The 16,101-nt window shown below is 41.4% G+C and overlaps 1 protein-coding gene and 1 pseudogene across 1 annotated transcript; both read right to left on the bottom strand.

Moving 5' to 3' along the window:
* Positions 1 to 1,924: 1,924 nt before the first annotated feature.
* Positions 1,925 to 2,829, bottom strand: LOC120104068 (annotated as a pseudogene).
* Positions 2,830 to 13,853: 11,024 nt separating this feature from the next.
* Positions 13,854 to 14,748, bottom strand: LOC103709832 (protein P21-like). Its single transcript, XM_039114468.1, has one exon. It carries the CDS (start codon positions 14,709 to 14,711, stop codon positions 14,028 to 14,030), a length of 684 nt encoding a protein of 227 aa, XP_038970396.1. The 5' UTR covers positions 14,712 to 14,748; the 3' UTR covers positions 13,854 to 14,027.
* Positions 14,749 to 16,101: the final 1,353 nt, after the last annotated feature.

Raw genomic sequence — 16,101 nt, 5'->3', positions numbered from 1 at the left:
TGTTCAAAGATAGGATGGAATTGTCTACCGAGAAAACGAAAAGATACGATGGACTTGACTTTAAGTGGGAACCACAGGCGGCTGGCACTGACACTCCTGTAGCCATTTGCAGTACGTGTACATATCTTCATCATGAGGCAATAAGTGATGGACAAATGTAAGGCACATGATTCGATCAGTGGTTATGAGCTAATAAAAAATCATTCGTTTCAACATCCCTACTTGCGTGTTCCAAGTGTTTGGACTGGTGATTCCAACAACCCAGAACGTTTTCCATTTGCTTAAGTTGACCGTGTCCTTTGTTAGAAGTCCCAGGTAGGCCCGTTAAGTTGTGTGAAGATGCATAATCCATCCAAATGTCGGCTATCTCAATTTATCCTACCAATCACTATCGCTGAGTCACCTTCCAAGAAAAGATGGTTAGCTTCCAAAATCAACTGTGATATTAAACAATTTATATATAACAAGCAAAAAATAATCTTTTTTGTGGACTTAGGTGTTGTTTATTGTATGCTAATTCAAGTCAACAATAGACATAGGACTGACATGTCGATTGATTGCTGGGATGGTGAATCCCTCCACATAGTCGGGAGGGGGAGATTTGTTGGCTTGTCCCTCTTATGTTGGAGAAGACTTAGCCCAACAAATGTGGGCTCAATTAATTATTTTTAGCCCATATTAGTTGGAATAACTTTTGGCCCAAAATGTGGGGCCCATTAGGACAGTTTTTATGTGGAGAAGCCAGGCAGCGTGAGGAGTCTTCGTAAAAAAAAGAAGGCAGCGGCGGAGGAGTAGAATTAGTTCACTATGTGCAGTTTTGATCAAACGACGATTGGAAGGCAATCCGAGGTCCGATTGAGTTAAAATTTTGACAGTAGGCTCATAACACGTGGTTCTTCAATTTATACGGTGTGATTGCTATTTTCAATCTTCCAGCATAATAAGATTCTGCAAAAACATGACTGCTGTTCATGTGAGATCTTCTCATTTTTTCTCTTTCTTATTGTTGATGTTTGCCAAGAATATTGTTCTTGAAATTATGTGGTGATATATGTCTCTAGTTTTAGCTAGAGAGAACAGATTGTAATATCCATTCTTGGTTGATAGTGAAAGTTTTTGGGTGGACTACGGTCCCGTTGTTTTTACTCTCCATATTGGGAGGTTTAATTTTCGACGTAAAATTTAGTGTTGCTTTTATGTTTTTGATAATTTGATCAGCTAGGTATTTGTGAATATCTATGATATATATATTAGATGGATTGGCTTTAGTTATTTATTTCCTAACATGTTTGCACGAGGTGGGAGAGTTGTTGATTCTGTTGTGTTTTAATTGTATTGTTTTTTATTACCTCCCAATCCCATCGCTATTATGCCCCGAGGTTCCATTCAGCATGTTGGGAGATTCTGTTTTATAGTTAAATCAAATTCAATAAGGATCTATTAAAATATTAATTACTTGCATATATGAGTTTTGACAATCATTAAAAGATATAATGAATGAATTCTGCCTTAGTAAGAATTAATCAAGGTGCCTGGGGGTGGTGAAATGTCACCGTTTGCACTCTGTTTTATTTTAGTATATTGGACTACGCTCGGCCCAAGCCTCTCACTCAAAAATTAAAAAACATCATCTTCCGGACTTTCCAAATGGTTTCTCTGTGTTCGTATAAATACTTATAATACAACAGCAGTTGACGAGTGAAAGAATTTTGTTGTGATTCACTTTGTTAGATCAACTTCTAGGCGTTAACTCCAGGATTTCTTGTTCCACAGGTCAAAAGGGGATGGTGCAATTGATGGGGTCAGTGATCGCTGGAGTGGGTCCATTTACCAGATATTACGCTAGTGCCATACTGGAGAGAAAATGTATTGCCGAATAGAGCAACTTGCTCTACCATTTTCTTATTTTTGTAGTCATCCATAAGATATTGAAGATGGAGAAGTGCATTTACTAACAGTGAACAATTATTTCTATAATTCCAATAATGCTGCATGCATCACAGGCCAGTTTAATGGCTCGTAAATTTGGTTACAAACACCTTATTCCAAAGCTATCACATACTCGAAACAGCGTCATGCATGGATCACCATGCTCTCAAAGCCTCAAGGGCAGAAGGTAACCTGGTAGTTGCTCCCACCGGGGCAGGTGAAGCTGGTGTTCACATAATCATCTGGGTAGCTAAACGCATTCGGGCACAGCCTCTTAAAGAACTCGGAATAGGTGGTTGGCTCGCAGCTGGAGCCGTTAGGGGGGCAGTACTGAGGAGCGTTGAAGATGGTGCATGGGTCATCACAGCCGCCGGGCACTTTAAGCTCGCTGGGGCACTGCCCAACGACGTCGGCGGTGCATTGGATATCTTGGCTGCAGTCCGACGAGGTGGAGCGGAAGTCCATGGGCACGTTGAAGCCCTGAACGAGGGAGATGTCGTTGAAGTCGAGGTTCTGGAACTGGTTTAGGGCGAATTCCGCGAGGGTGTTGGGTGCGGAGCCGTAGGAGGTGCAGGCGCGCGAGCTTGCCGCAGTCGCCGCTCTGGCAGTTCCCGTTGCCGTTGGCATCGAAGGAGCAGCCAGTACGGGCCCAGATGCGGCCACCGGTGGTGCCGGCGTTGACGGTGACCGTCCAGGTCTGGCCTTGGTCGAGCTGCTGGCCGCCGCCGACGTTGCCGGTGGCTGCCCATGCAGCCCACACGGTGTAGGAACATTGGTTGACGACGTTGAAGGTGGCGGCGTGGGAGAGGGTGAGGAGGAGGAAGGGGAAGAAGAGGAGAGTGAGGGAGGTCGAGGAGGCCATTTTGATACCCAGGAAGATGGCTCTCTGGTTGAGGATTGTGTGGGGTTGCGGGATGGGCAGTAAGATTATTTATAGGGCGATGAGGGAGGGTAGGCTGAGGAGGAAGCGTTTTTGCCTATCTTGACCGTGTCCTTTGTTGGAAGTCCCAGGTACATGATTCGATCAGTGGCTATGAGCTAATGAAAAATCATCCGTGTCAACATCCCTAATTGCGTGTTCCAAGTGTTTGGACTGCTGATTCCAACAACCCCGATAACATTAAAAGTTAATTTATTTTATTTTGTGTATGTAGAAAGCTATTAATTTAATAATTAAGATAAAATAATAATCTCTATGTCTCCGTACCTATTAAACGGAAAAAAGAGAGTGGGTTAGTGCTTTCACCAAAATTTCGTAAAAATTGAAAGAAATTTGTAGAGAAAACCAAACAAAAAAAAGGAAAATATGAAGACTGCATGAAAAAAAAATTTTTTTAAAAAAAACGGTCCAAATAGTAAGAATTTTATTTGGAGTCTTCAAACTTAAGAAGATACATTAGCAATAAGTTAGAATTTTTCTTTCATTATTTCTATTATTTTTATATACATTTTTTTTTGATTAAATATTTCAATATCTATCTCTATTTTTATGTACCTATTAAGTAGAAATAAGGCTACAAATGGGTTGGGTCGACTCGTGACCCGACCCAGTTAGACCCAGGGTCTTGACCTATATCATACTTATTGTTCGCAGATAATTGTCTTCTCCTAGTCAATGCGCTGGCAGCGGATGCACGAGTGCTTAGAAGAATATTAGCGAAGTACTACGCAGTGTCAGGGCAGAAGGTAAACCTCCAGAAGTCAACCATCTCCTTCAGCCCTAGCATGGAGTATAGGGTCAGACAGAAGATTCGGGGAATACTGGAGATGCTGGTATAGGATGGGACCTGGAGCTACCTGGGAGTATCCATTACGGGTAGGAGGCTGCGGGTAGCCGAGTGCACCGGTCTGGTGCAGAAGATTCAGAGTAGACTGGAGTGCTGGAGGGTGTCTTCGCTCTCTATGATGGGTAGATTGACGCTGATTAGATCAGTGCTAGGTTCCATGCTTGTCTACCTAATGGCAAACACGGTGGTTCCGAAAATGGTGCTGATGAGGATCGAGAGACTACTTCGAAGCTTCCTATGGGGGTTGTATGGAGGGGGTCATGGGGTGCATTTAGTGGCATGGGAGAGTATCTGCCTACCGTTGAGTAAGGAAAGCCTTGGTGTGCTGTCTCTTTTGGAGAGGCGCGAGGCGTTGTTTGCCCGACATGCAGCTCAATTCACGCTAGAGCTGCAGGGGTTTTGGAGTCAGACCATGGCTGCCAGATATGGCCGGACGGGTAATGTAGGGGTGATCCACAGTACAAATCGTTGCTCATTCATGTGGCGAGAGATCGCAAGATTTCTACCAACAGTTATGGAGAATACTATATGGTTGACAGGTGATGGGCGGAGTATCGATGTGGTTGGCGACCCATGGGTGGGTGCCCTCCCTTGGAGACTCTGGTTGACTACGGTTGATATTGAGGTAGTGGAGGACTGCAGGTTTGCGACCTCCTTGACCTTGGCAAGGCTGCTGTGGATGAGGCTAGGTTGGGTCAAATATTTGGGACACACCTAACTGAGAGGGTCCCGTCTCTTCCGATTCCGAGGTATGTGGTCCTGATACTCAGGTGTGGAGCACGTCATGTAGTACCGGCGTTAGGGTGGGAGAGCTCTTCCGAGTGCTCCGGCCTGATCATGAGCTAGGTCCGGAGTGTGCCTGGGTCTGACGCCTAGGTCTCCACTCGAGGGTTACACTGTTCTTATGGAATGTCGTCCGGGATCGGCTTCCGACGAGAGCAGTACTCAGCGGACGGGGACTGAGGCTACCCCTTGAGTGTGGGGCATGCGGTGCCGATGAGTCGGTGGACCACGTACTGTTTCAGTGCACATGAGCTAGGGCGGCGTGGAGTGCAGCGGTGCTGCTGCGGAAGAGTTAGTCTAAGGGGGATCAATTCTTATGGACCATTCGTAGGTGGTCGGGCAACCCACTGACACGCCAGGAGGCGGTTAGGACGACTTGCATAGCATACCAGGTATGGCTGGCAAGAAATGCTCAAACCTTCGGTGAGCACAGCAAGTCGCCAAGGCTTGTGGCAGAGAGTGCCTCGGCGCAGGCGGCAAAGATTAGTCATGCTTCCTCCTTAGAAGGACCTTGGACAGCTTGGGATATCTGGGGTTCCCATTCTGCCTCTGCAGCTCCTCGTATGATGTTTTTCACCTGGATGCCCCTACCCCGTAGTTTCCTCAAGGTCAATTTTTATGGGTCGGTGCTGGATGGAGGCGCTAACGGTGGAGCGGATTTCATCATTAGGGATCCGAACTTCAGGGTCGTGGCAGTGGGAGGCTGTCAATTATTTGACTGCACGATTTCTGGTGCAGAGCTAAGGGCAGCCTGGGCGGGCCTTCGATATGCTCAGTGTGTGCTCTCAGTTGGGTCGGTCATCTTGAAGGGTGACTCGGCTACGGTCATCACCTAGATCCAGAGAGATCTGAGGGTCGCTGCTGGTGACCATTTTTTGCTTCGCGATATCTGAATGATGATGAGGGACGAAAGGAATATCCAGGTGAAGCATGTGTTTAGAGAAGCTGTCGGAGCTGCGCGCAGATTGGGTGGCCACTTACGTGGCTAACCATGCTGGTTAGGATCATCAGGACCAAAAAAAAAAAAAAAAACCTTGTTCGCGAGCTTGTGCTTGTCGGTAGGTACAACTGAATTTAGCAATGCTGCATTTATGAATGAACGAGTTTTTCTATTCCCCTGCCATGTAGTCATCTTTTTTAATGATGACTTCGTTAAGTTCTTTCGGGCAAAAAGCAGGTCAAGTGTGGAAAAGTCTTCCAGGGATAAGTCTCGCATGCCCTCCCAATTTTCTCGTGACTCTGTTGAAGGAGTCTTGGGATGCAGGCGACGGGAACAAAACGTTGCCGGAGATTATTCAAATGTCGTCATTGTTGAAAAATCTCCCATGCATTACCTTCCAAAGCAAGTATGCAAGACTATGATAAAATTAAAGTCATGCACTAGTTATTAGGATCATCAGGACAACACTTCTAGTCCACCAGATGATTAGGAAGGCACCACCGAGATGGTAGCACTGTGGGAATGGGATTTTGATTCCACCGGAATGGCTCAAGTTCGAAATGTGCGGACATCGATTAAATATGAGGACCGGATGCTCCCTGCTTGATTTGTCCGGTAGAGTCGCTATCTGATCTGCCGTTTACTTAGGTGGTGCTAGTGTCACTACTCACACGAGAGCAGGGCTGCCATGCTGGTGGGGCTCTACCACGGGTGGGGAGGGTATGAGTAAAAAAGGTTCTACCCGCATTAAATATTCTCCAGCAGGGAGAGGACCCAATGGGGGTTGCTACGCGGGTGAGGTTCTCCTCACCCCACTCTTTCCTTTTGCTAAGAAAAAAAAAAAGAAAAAAGAAAGAAAAAGAAAAAAAAAGAGAGAGGATTAGGATGGTTTCAAACCTGTTCAACTTAGAGTGGACGATTGCCAACCTAAGGACAAAGTCAAGAAGAGCCAAGTTTATCTTCATTCGAAACCAACTTACTTGATCTTCTAGATGCACTCGATATAGTTGATCAAACGACAAATATAAATCTGACACATGGCTTAGTTGTAATCAAGAATTTTCTACAACCTACTCAGAGGATTCTATTGCCTCGTTATAACGTTATCTCTATACCAATTAAATGGAAAAGAAAGAGAAAACTCAACCCCTCTCCGCAATTCAAAAAAATAGAGACATTTTAGGACATGTTAAAAAAGAAATTTTCTACAAAAAAAAAGCGTGACATTTTGTGAAGTTATGTATGTTACAAAGAAAAATTTGTATAAAAAATCGCATATATGCACAAAAAAAATAAACGAAGCATATTAAATCAAATTCAAATAAGCCACATAATTCAAATTTGTATGCACAAAATTCAAATTTTTTACATGCTAAATTCAAAAAAAAATAGATGGATTATAAATCATATAAATATGTAAAAATTATCTAAATATATTTAAGTTATCCAAATATGTTATATCAATGGACCAACTAAAATTGTTTTAACTAAATCATCAACAAAAATTCCATTTAAGCTTTCCTGCTCTGTTTTTGTTTCAGTGGTTAAAACTGATTGGACTTTCTTGTGGATATTATAAATAAAAATTATGAAAAAATGCTGCTTATAAAAATTCAAAAAAATCTAGAAAATCATAAAATAATTGACCCAACATACTACGGATATTTTTAGTATCTAACTATATATTCTTTACTACTAACTTTATTTGTTTTCATAAATCAGACTTCCATGCATGGTATCTTTGCTTTATTATTTGAATGATTTTTATATAATATAATGTACTTCTCAAATTATTGAATATTTCATAGTTCATTCATATAAAACTTTTTGTGCTTTTATTTTATGTAGTAACTTAAATGCCATTTACAGAGGGTCGGCTTCACACTTTACATTATACCTTTTTTGAGGAAATGGATATGACATACATTTTCTTTACAATAATTGCATAAGTAAATATTTTAAAAGTTTAAAATATATGAAAAAGTGAAAGTTTGAAATGTCATAGGAACAATTTTTGGAATGTTACTAGTTGAATTATTCTTTATGATATAATGTCGATCATAAAAACAATAATAAATGATTTTGAATAAAATCAGACTCTTAGATAAGCATGATTCTTAGATATTAATAACCTCCATAACTAACTTTTTCTTCCACTCTTTCTTTCCTTTTCTCCTTCTTTTATTTTAATAAGGATTGGAATATTAAGTGCATATATATATATATATATATATATATGTGTGTGTGTGTGTGTGTGTGTGTGTGTGTGTGTGTGTGTGTGTGTGTGTGTGAGATAAGAGATTTTAGCCCAAAAAAGAAAAAAACACTATACACAATCTTGAGGTAGACCTTAAAATCTGAATCTTGATTTTTTTTTTACCTATACCTAATTCATGAGTCTAAAATTTTTTGTATGCTCAATTCACTTTCTAACTTATTAAAATTTAACCACTATTTCTTGTTACATATACTGCAACTATTTCTGTGTGTAACATATTTGGTAAGAAATATTCTCTTATTCCATACTTTATATTTAAAATACATAATCTATATCTTTATATTTTATTTTTGTTAATATCTATAGAACAGAACCAAAGCAGGGAACGCCTCCCAGGGAGTAAGCTATTGAGGACTGCAGACCTTTCTTTGGGCTTTAGAATAATTAAATTTGTGTTTCTGCTTGAGGTATTGAAAAGTCTCAAATTATTAAAAAAAATATCATAACGAGTATATTTCATAGTATATTTAGTAAACTGTAAAATAATTTAGAAAAAATATTGAGTGCCGTATGTAACATACTTGTACGAAATACCATGTTAGGTCATGTATACATTTCGAGCTCAAACTTAAGTAATAATCACCGTGTTCTCGCAAAAGAAAGGAAAGCTCGTGATACTCTTGATGTCATATATGCAAATTTGCTCTTGAACAAATCATGTAGTGATCCATTATGAGCCTTAGTAAATAACTAGCAAGTTAATAATTCATGACCCATCCATCTCCACAGCTCAGCATCCTCCCATTCATAAGTCACAGGTATCTGATGCTAATTAACTCACGTTGATGTTTTCCATGAACAGAGCTTGACCATGGTGTCCTCGCATGTACCTCAAAAGTCGGCACCACATGGAAGGACCTGTCTGAATGAGTAGACTGAAAATCCTATTAAATTTATGGGTTGGATCATTACAATCAGCAAAATTACAGAATTAGAGGCCAGACTAGACCTACTGAGTTTTTTTTTCTTATAAAATTTAGGCCAACTCGCTCCAAAACTATTTTTGGATATTTTTGATCATGTTCATTGTACTGGCCCAACATATGAATTTAATAGAATTTTTAACCCAACCATTGAAAAATGCTCTTCCTAATAGAAAATTTCTGCAAATACATTCCGCGCCCAGATCTCAAGTATCATCCTTGATCATCCAACTTGTATGCTTTCCCGTCTACGCAAGTGCAACGGAATTTAATGTTACATTAAAGTACGTAGGAGGCTTTTCTATGTATATAAATGTCAAGTTATTCTGTAAGCTCACGGCGCGAGCAGTACGCTATACGCTACTGCTTTCACATATGAGCTATCTTGCCGAGAAGGGGATCACTACGCGGTTGGAGACTAAACTGCCTGTCATTGTTGGAAAAGTGCCATGCGTCGTCTTCCATAATGCCTCTGAGCCGGAGGTGTCCCAATAGCATTGGAGACTATTGTCGTCATCGTTTGAAAAATTTCATGCGTTATCTTCATGACGTCTCTCAGCGGGTCCTTATAGCATGGAAAAATTTGGCCGGCAGACAGAGACAGAGAGAGAGAGAGGTTACGGGCAAGCCGACGGCATTTTATTCTCAGATGGTACTGCGCGCAAGCCTGCGAGTGAACGACGTCATCTGGAAAATTTCTAAGCCATCCGCTAACTGGATAACCATTACAAGGGTTCGAATATGCGGCAGGATTTGGATGGACCTTTCAGGGGACTGACTGTACGAAAAAAAGAGAATTATTAGATCCTCAAAAATTTTCACAGCCTTAGGAAAAAGAATCTGGACAAAAATTTATTTTTCATTCAAAACCAACCAATTAAAAATCATTTATTTTACAATTGATTCATGCTGATAAGACAAACCAATCAATAAAAATTCATCATCTTTATGTATTGCAAGAGTTCTAATCTGCGGCAGGATTTGGATGGACCCTTTCCCTGAAAGGCCAGGGACAGACTCTACGATCCTCATGGATTTTCATAGCCTGGAAAAGAAATCTAGGCAAAAATTTATTTTCATTCAAAACCAACCTATTTAGGATCATTTATCTCCGAATTGATCCATGCTGATGAAACAAACTAACCAATAAAAACTTATTGCCTCATCAACTAGCATATATATAGCTCCAAATTACTTGGCGGCGGGCTTCGATCCTTATCTATGTATTGCATTTATGAAGACCCTCCGTACAAGCTCTCTTTCGACTCTCTTGTGCTTCCTCTCTCCCATCTCAGGCCTCCTCCCATTCTTTTTGAGTTGTGTCTGACTTGGGCATCGAAGGATCCCCATCGAATATGCTCCAGTGTGTGGACTTCTTTATTTTTACCGTTTCAGGTTGGAGCCTACGTCAGAGCATCGCATGAAGCCGTTCCTCCATCATACAATACCGACTCGTGAGTGTTCGACATCGGGATCACCATTGATCGAGTGCAACAACCACTGGAACATTACCGTGGAGACATGCAACGATCTCATCTGATTTCTCTGATCTGGACGACAAACGAGCTGAGATCTTTGCGATCCCCACCAACTCAGTGCCTAGGTTGGACTAGTTCCTAGCGGCAATAGATTGGGGCTAGTGGAAGGGTTATGATTCTATCTTTGGAGGTCTGATCGATCAAGTGGACGACACACAGCTATGAAGTTAAGAAAACCTAGGTAGCGACTGCAATTGCCCAATAGGATGCAGTCATGGAGTCTAATGGCTTTTTATAGAGCTCTCGGAGGGCTCCCCAGCAAGAGCCACAGCCTGACCCGTCGACCACCAGTGAATAGTTTAGTCTGCTCATGCAGCAGGTTCAATCGCTGACCGCCGCCGCCCTAGAATTTATAGTAGATGGTCACTAACCAACAGCAGCAACAACCGTAGCTGCAACAACTGCCACATTAGACTTATGCAATGGAAAATCAGGAGGACCTAGTGCAATCGAGTCATCATTGTCGTTCTTAGAATCCAAGATGGGTCCGACTTAATTGTGTAACCCTATGTATTAGTGGAACCCTAGTATTAGTGAAGCCATACGTAGTCATTGTCATATTAGTTCTAGTGACATAATCATGTAATTGCCACTATACCACTATGGAAGGAAGTTAAGGAAGCAACGGCATAGAAAGCGGCCTCTATACTAAGACCACTTTTGGATCGTTATGCAGCATCTTCGGCTTCGATAGTGGAATGGATTGAAAGATCTGTTTCCATGATTGAAAGCTGATGCACCAAATCACAGTACATTCTAGTATATCCTGTAGAAGAAGAAATCGATCCTATCTTCATGGAAGATGAGTCCATTTTACTGGGAAGTATTGTAGTATATGAAGAATCCGAGTTAGGCTCATCAGGGGGAAGAGCCCGAAAATTTTCTTATGGAGCTTTTGGAATCTATAGGCTGAGACAAGGAGGTCCTGCAGGTTAATGCAAGAGCAAATCATATCAAATAGACAGTCAATAAGGCTTTGGTCAATATTAGGCCAATATACAAGCCCGAGATGGGCCTCAACTAACTTGATTTTTGCAAATGGTAGCTAAGAGAGAAGTCGATGGAATCATGTTGACTCCAGTCACTTTTGCCAAAGTTAGATATTTTTAAGTACTGGAGGATGAAGAACAACAGTTCAACCAGCTTGCAATGTAGCCTACTCTTATTTCGAGGGCAGGGGGCAACTACCTTCGAGGATACCATCACGTCATCTTCATATGTAGTCATGCCAAATCTATATGCTAGGGAGCAACCTGCTCAGTCATATCTACTTTATCAATGGACTGCTAGGCAAGCACGGTGATTGATCTTACCTTCACTAGAGCTTCCATGGTTTCTATCCATTGGATAAGTTTAAATCTTGCCTCTATCAGATTCTTCAAGGTACATCCTATCACCTTTGTAATCGTCACCTGATGGGATGTGTTACATCACATCTAGATCAGCTAAGATTAAAAGATTGATGCATCAAAAGAGGTGCAGGCCAAAAAAACACCGAGGATGCAGGTTCAGTGAGTATGGCGCACGGTTGTCAACCAAGGATACAGGATTTTCATTCTTGCTTTCACAAATCTGATGCTGGACTAAAAATACAAAAAGTTTTAAAACTTTTGAAGCAACTGATAAATATGAAATAAGATTGATTTTTTATTTTTAAAATTTAAATCTTTTCATAAATTAAAACTCCAACAATTAATATATGCATTTCCAGACTAAGCCAAATCCTAATCCAACCTGACACACTTGTATCCATTTTCAGAACATGTACATATCTTCACCATGTAGAAATAAATTTTGGATGCGTGTAAGGCGCATGGTAATTATGAGCTAAGAAAAATCATCCGTGTGAACATCCCTACTTGCGTCTTCCAAGTGTTTGGACTGCTGATGCAGACAACCTTGAAAGTTATCCATTTGCCTAACTTGACAGTGTCCTTCGATGGAAGTCCCGAAAGGTCTGCTGAGAAATAGCTGGTAGAAGTGGAAAACCACCGCTACGTCCGTGGAAATTATCTGGAAACACCAAACTGACCGTCTTATATGCTTCTCTGCATCCTCCCACACAACACCAATTCCACTTTCATACTTCAACTGATTTAAGTACGTGAGCTATTGCAACTTGACTTACAGAGAATTCAAGTTCTGAGAAACTTCCTCCATGGGCTTCTGGGATTAGTGCAATCTAATCGTCAAATGGAGCATACTTTGTTGCGAAGGTTATCCAAAATCTTGATGCACGATGAAATTTTTCCTCGTGACCAACTTAATAATCCTGTACAGAGGATACTAAATCCAATATTATTCGGCTTGGCCAGAGCACCTGTTTGTAAGCAACAGGGACCCGACGTTCCATATATGATAGAAGGTAACACACGGAAGATGTTTATATATATATATATATATATATATATATATATATGGGTAATTCCATCTAATTCTTTAAGTTATCTATTAAAATATTAATCACTTACATACATGAGTTTAGTCAATTTATAAAAAAATTCATGAGTGTATTCTACCTAAGAAACAAGGGGCCTAACCGTTTGTACTTTATTTTAATTTAATAAATTGGATTAGACTCAACCCAAGTCTTTCAGTCATAAAAATAAAAAAAAATACATGGATGTATCTTCTCTAGAGTTTCCCAATGGTTTCTCTTAGTTCATGTAAATAATTAATATTGGAACAGCAATAGATTAATGAAAGTATTTTGGAGTGATTCAATTTGCAAGATCAGCTTCGATGCGTTTTGCTCCTGTATTTCTTATCCAACATGTCAAAGGGGGATGGTGCGATTGATGGGGTCAGTGATCGTTGGACTTGGGCCATTTCCTAGACGTTTAGATAGTGCCATATCTGATAGGAAATGGATTGCCGAATAGATAGTGCAACTTGCCATAGTATTCTCGTCTTTTCCCTCTGTAATTAGTCATCCATACGATACCGAACATGGAGGAGCGCATTTACTAACAGTAAACAATTATCCAACGATTTTATTACTCTATTGTTGCAGCATTATTTATTTCCTAACAGGTTTACATGAGGTGGGAGAGTTGTTGATTCTGTTGTGTTTTAATTGTATTATTTTTTATTACCTCCCAATCCCATCGCTATTATGCCCCGAGGTTCCATTCAGCATGTTGGGAAATTCTGTCTTAGAGTTAAATCAAATTCAATAAGGATCTATTAAAATATTAATTACTTGCATATATGAGTTTTGACAATCATTAAAAGGTATCATGAATGAATTCTGCCTTAGTAAGAATCAAGAGGCCCGGGGGCGGTGAATGTCACCGTTTGCACTCTGTTTTATTTTAGTATATTGGACTACGCTCGGCCCAAGTCTCTCACTCAAAAATAAAAAACATTATCTTCCGGACTTTCCAAATAGTTTCTCTCAGTTCGTATAAATACTTATAATACAACAGCAGTTGACGATTGAAAGAATTTTGTGGTGATTCACTTTGTTAGATCAACTTCTAGGCGTTAACTCCAGGATTTCTTGTTCCACAGGTCAAAAGGGGATGGTGCAATTGATGGGGTCAGTGATCGCTGGAGTTGGTCCATTTACCAGATATTACGCTAGTGCCATACTGGAGAGGAAATGTATTGCCGAGTAGAGCAACTTGCTATACCATTTCCTTATTTTTGTAGTCATCCATAAGATATTGAAGATGGAGAAGTGCATTTACTAACAGTAAACAATTATTTCTATAATTCCAATAATGCTGCATGCATATGCATCACAGGCCAGTTTAATGGCTCGTAAATTTGGTTACAAACACCTTATTCCAAAGCTATCACATACTCCAAACAGCGTCATGCATGGATCACCATGCTCTCAAAGCCTCAAGGGCAGAAGGTAACCTGGTAGTTGCTCCCACCGGGGCAGGTGAAGCTGGTGTTGGCATAATCATCCGGGTAGCTAAACGCACTCGGGCACAGGCCCTTATAGAACTCGGAATAGGTGGTTGGCTCGCAGCTGGAGCCGGAAGGGCAGCAGTACTGAGGAGTGTTGAAGATGGTACATGGGTCATCGCAGCCGCCGGCTACTTTGAGCGCGCTGGGGCACTGCCCAACGACGTCGGCGGTGCATTGGATATCCATGCTGCAGTCCGACGAGGTGGAGCGGAAGTCCATGGGCACGTTGAAGCCCTGAACGAGGGAGATGTCGTTGAAGTCGAGGTTCTGGTACTGGTTGAGGCCGAATTCCGCGAGGGTGTTGGGTGCGGAGCCGTAGGAGGTGCAGGCGAGCTTGCCGCAGTCGCCGCTCTGGCAGTTCCCGTTGCCGTTGGCATCGAAGGAGCAGCCAGTACGGGCCCAGATGCGGCCACCGGTGGTGCCGGCGTTGATGGTGACCGTCCAGGTCTGGCCTTGGTCGAGCTGCTGGCCGCCGCCGACGTTGCCGGTGGCTGCCCATGCAGCCCACACGGTGTAGGAACATTGGTTGACGACGTCGAAGGTGGCGGCGTGGGAGAGGGTGAGGAGGAGGAAGGGGAAGAAGAGGAGAGTGAGGGAGGTCGAGGAGGCCATTTTGATACCGAGGAAGATGGCTCTCTGGTTGAGGATTGTGTGCGGTTTTGGGATGGGCAGCAAGAGTATTTATAGGGCGATGGGGGAGGGTAGGCTGAGGGGGAAGCGTTTTGTTTTCTTTTTTTTGTCCAACGTAGCCAGCGTGGTTTAGAATGTTGAAAGATACGATGGAATTGCCTACCGAGAAAACAAGACTTTTAAGCGGCTGGCCCTGACACACCTGTAGCCATTTTTACTACATGTACATATCCTCATCATGCGGAAATGAGTGCTGGAGAAATGTATATAAGGCACATGATTCGATCAGTGGTTATGAGCTAATAAAAAATCACCCGTGTCGGCATCCCTACTTGCGTGTTCCAAAGTGTTTGGACTGCTGATTCCAACGACCCAGAAAGTTTTCCATTTGCCTAACATGACCGTGTCCTTTGTTGGAAGTCCAAGGCAGGCCGCCGCATTGGTGGAAAATATCTAGAAACATCAAACTGGCCGCCTCATGCACTTCTCCACATTCTTCAATGCCAACCGATTTTTCATGTTTTTGGATTACATAGGTGGCTTATAGCCATCTAATTTGAATTCATTCACTTATATGAGAAGCAAGCATGTCCCAAAATTGAGTGTGTGAAGATGCATAATCCATCCAAATGATTCCACCTGAGCGATCATCCATATAAGCTGCCACCCAATCCGCTGCTCTATTCGTCTTTCGTAAACATATGATGTGGAAAAGGAGAGATACAACCTATATACACTCCATATTTTCATCAATAACGGATGATTCTCTACTTGCCGGCCATGTCTATTTATCCAATCAATCATTGTCGTTGAGTCATCTTCCAAGAAAAGATGGTTATCTTCCAAGCGAGAAATAATCTTTTTTGTGAACTTAGGTGTTGTTTATTGTATGCTCATTCGGGTCAACAATAGACATAGGACAGGCAGTCTAGCTAGCAATAATCATCCAATGGTATATTCCTCTACAATTTTCTCATTCCTTTTGTGTTTAGACTTCTAGAGATTATATTGTCATCTTTCTTGGAAATATCTTTCGTACATTAACTTCGAGCATATATAGAACGCCAGCTTCCCTGCCGCATAGAAATATGTGGCTTTGGTTTATTTTTATTAGTCTCCATAATAACGTATCTGGATTTAGTTTATTAAGGTTTGATTTTGATTCTTCTTATTAGAATGCGCTTCAAAAAAAACACGAAATAGTTGGTTGTATATTCCATCATCAACTATTTGCACCTAGATAGGATAAATCATACTATCTAAACGAAGCACCTTCTATAGTATGCCACAAACAAGATAACATTAAAATTAATTTATTTTATTTTGTGTATGAAGAAAGCTATTAATTTAATAATTAAGATAATATAATAAT

The sequence above is a fragment of the Phoenix dactylifera genome, chromosome 16 (genome assembly GCF_009389715.1).
Source record: "Phoenix dactylifera cultivar Barhee BC4 chromosome 16, palm_55x_up_171113_PBpolish2nd_filt_p, whole genome shotgun sequence".
Classification (NCBI taxonomy): Eukaryota; Viridiplantae; Streptophyta; class Magnoliopsida; order Arecales; family Arecaceae; genus Phoenix; species Phoenix dactylifera.
This window is presented reverse-complemented; position numbering and strand designations above follow the sequence as displayed.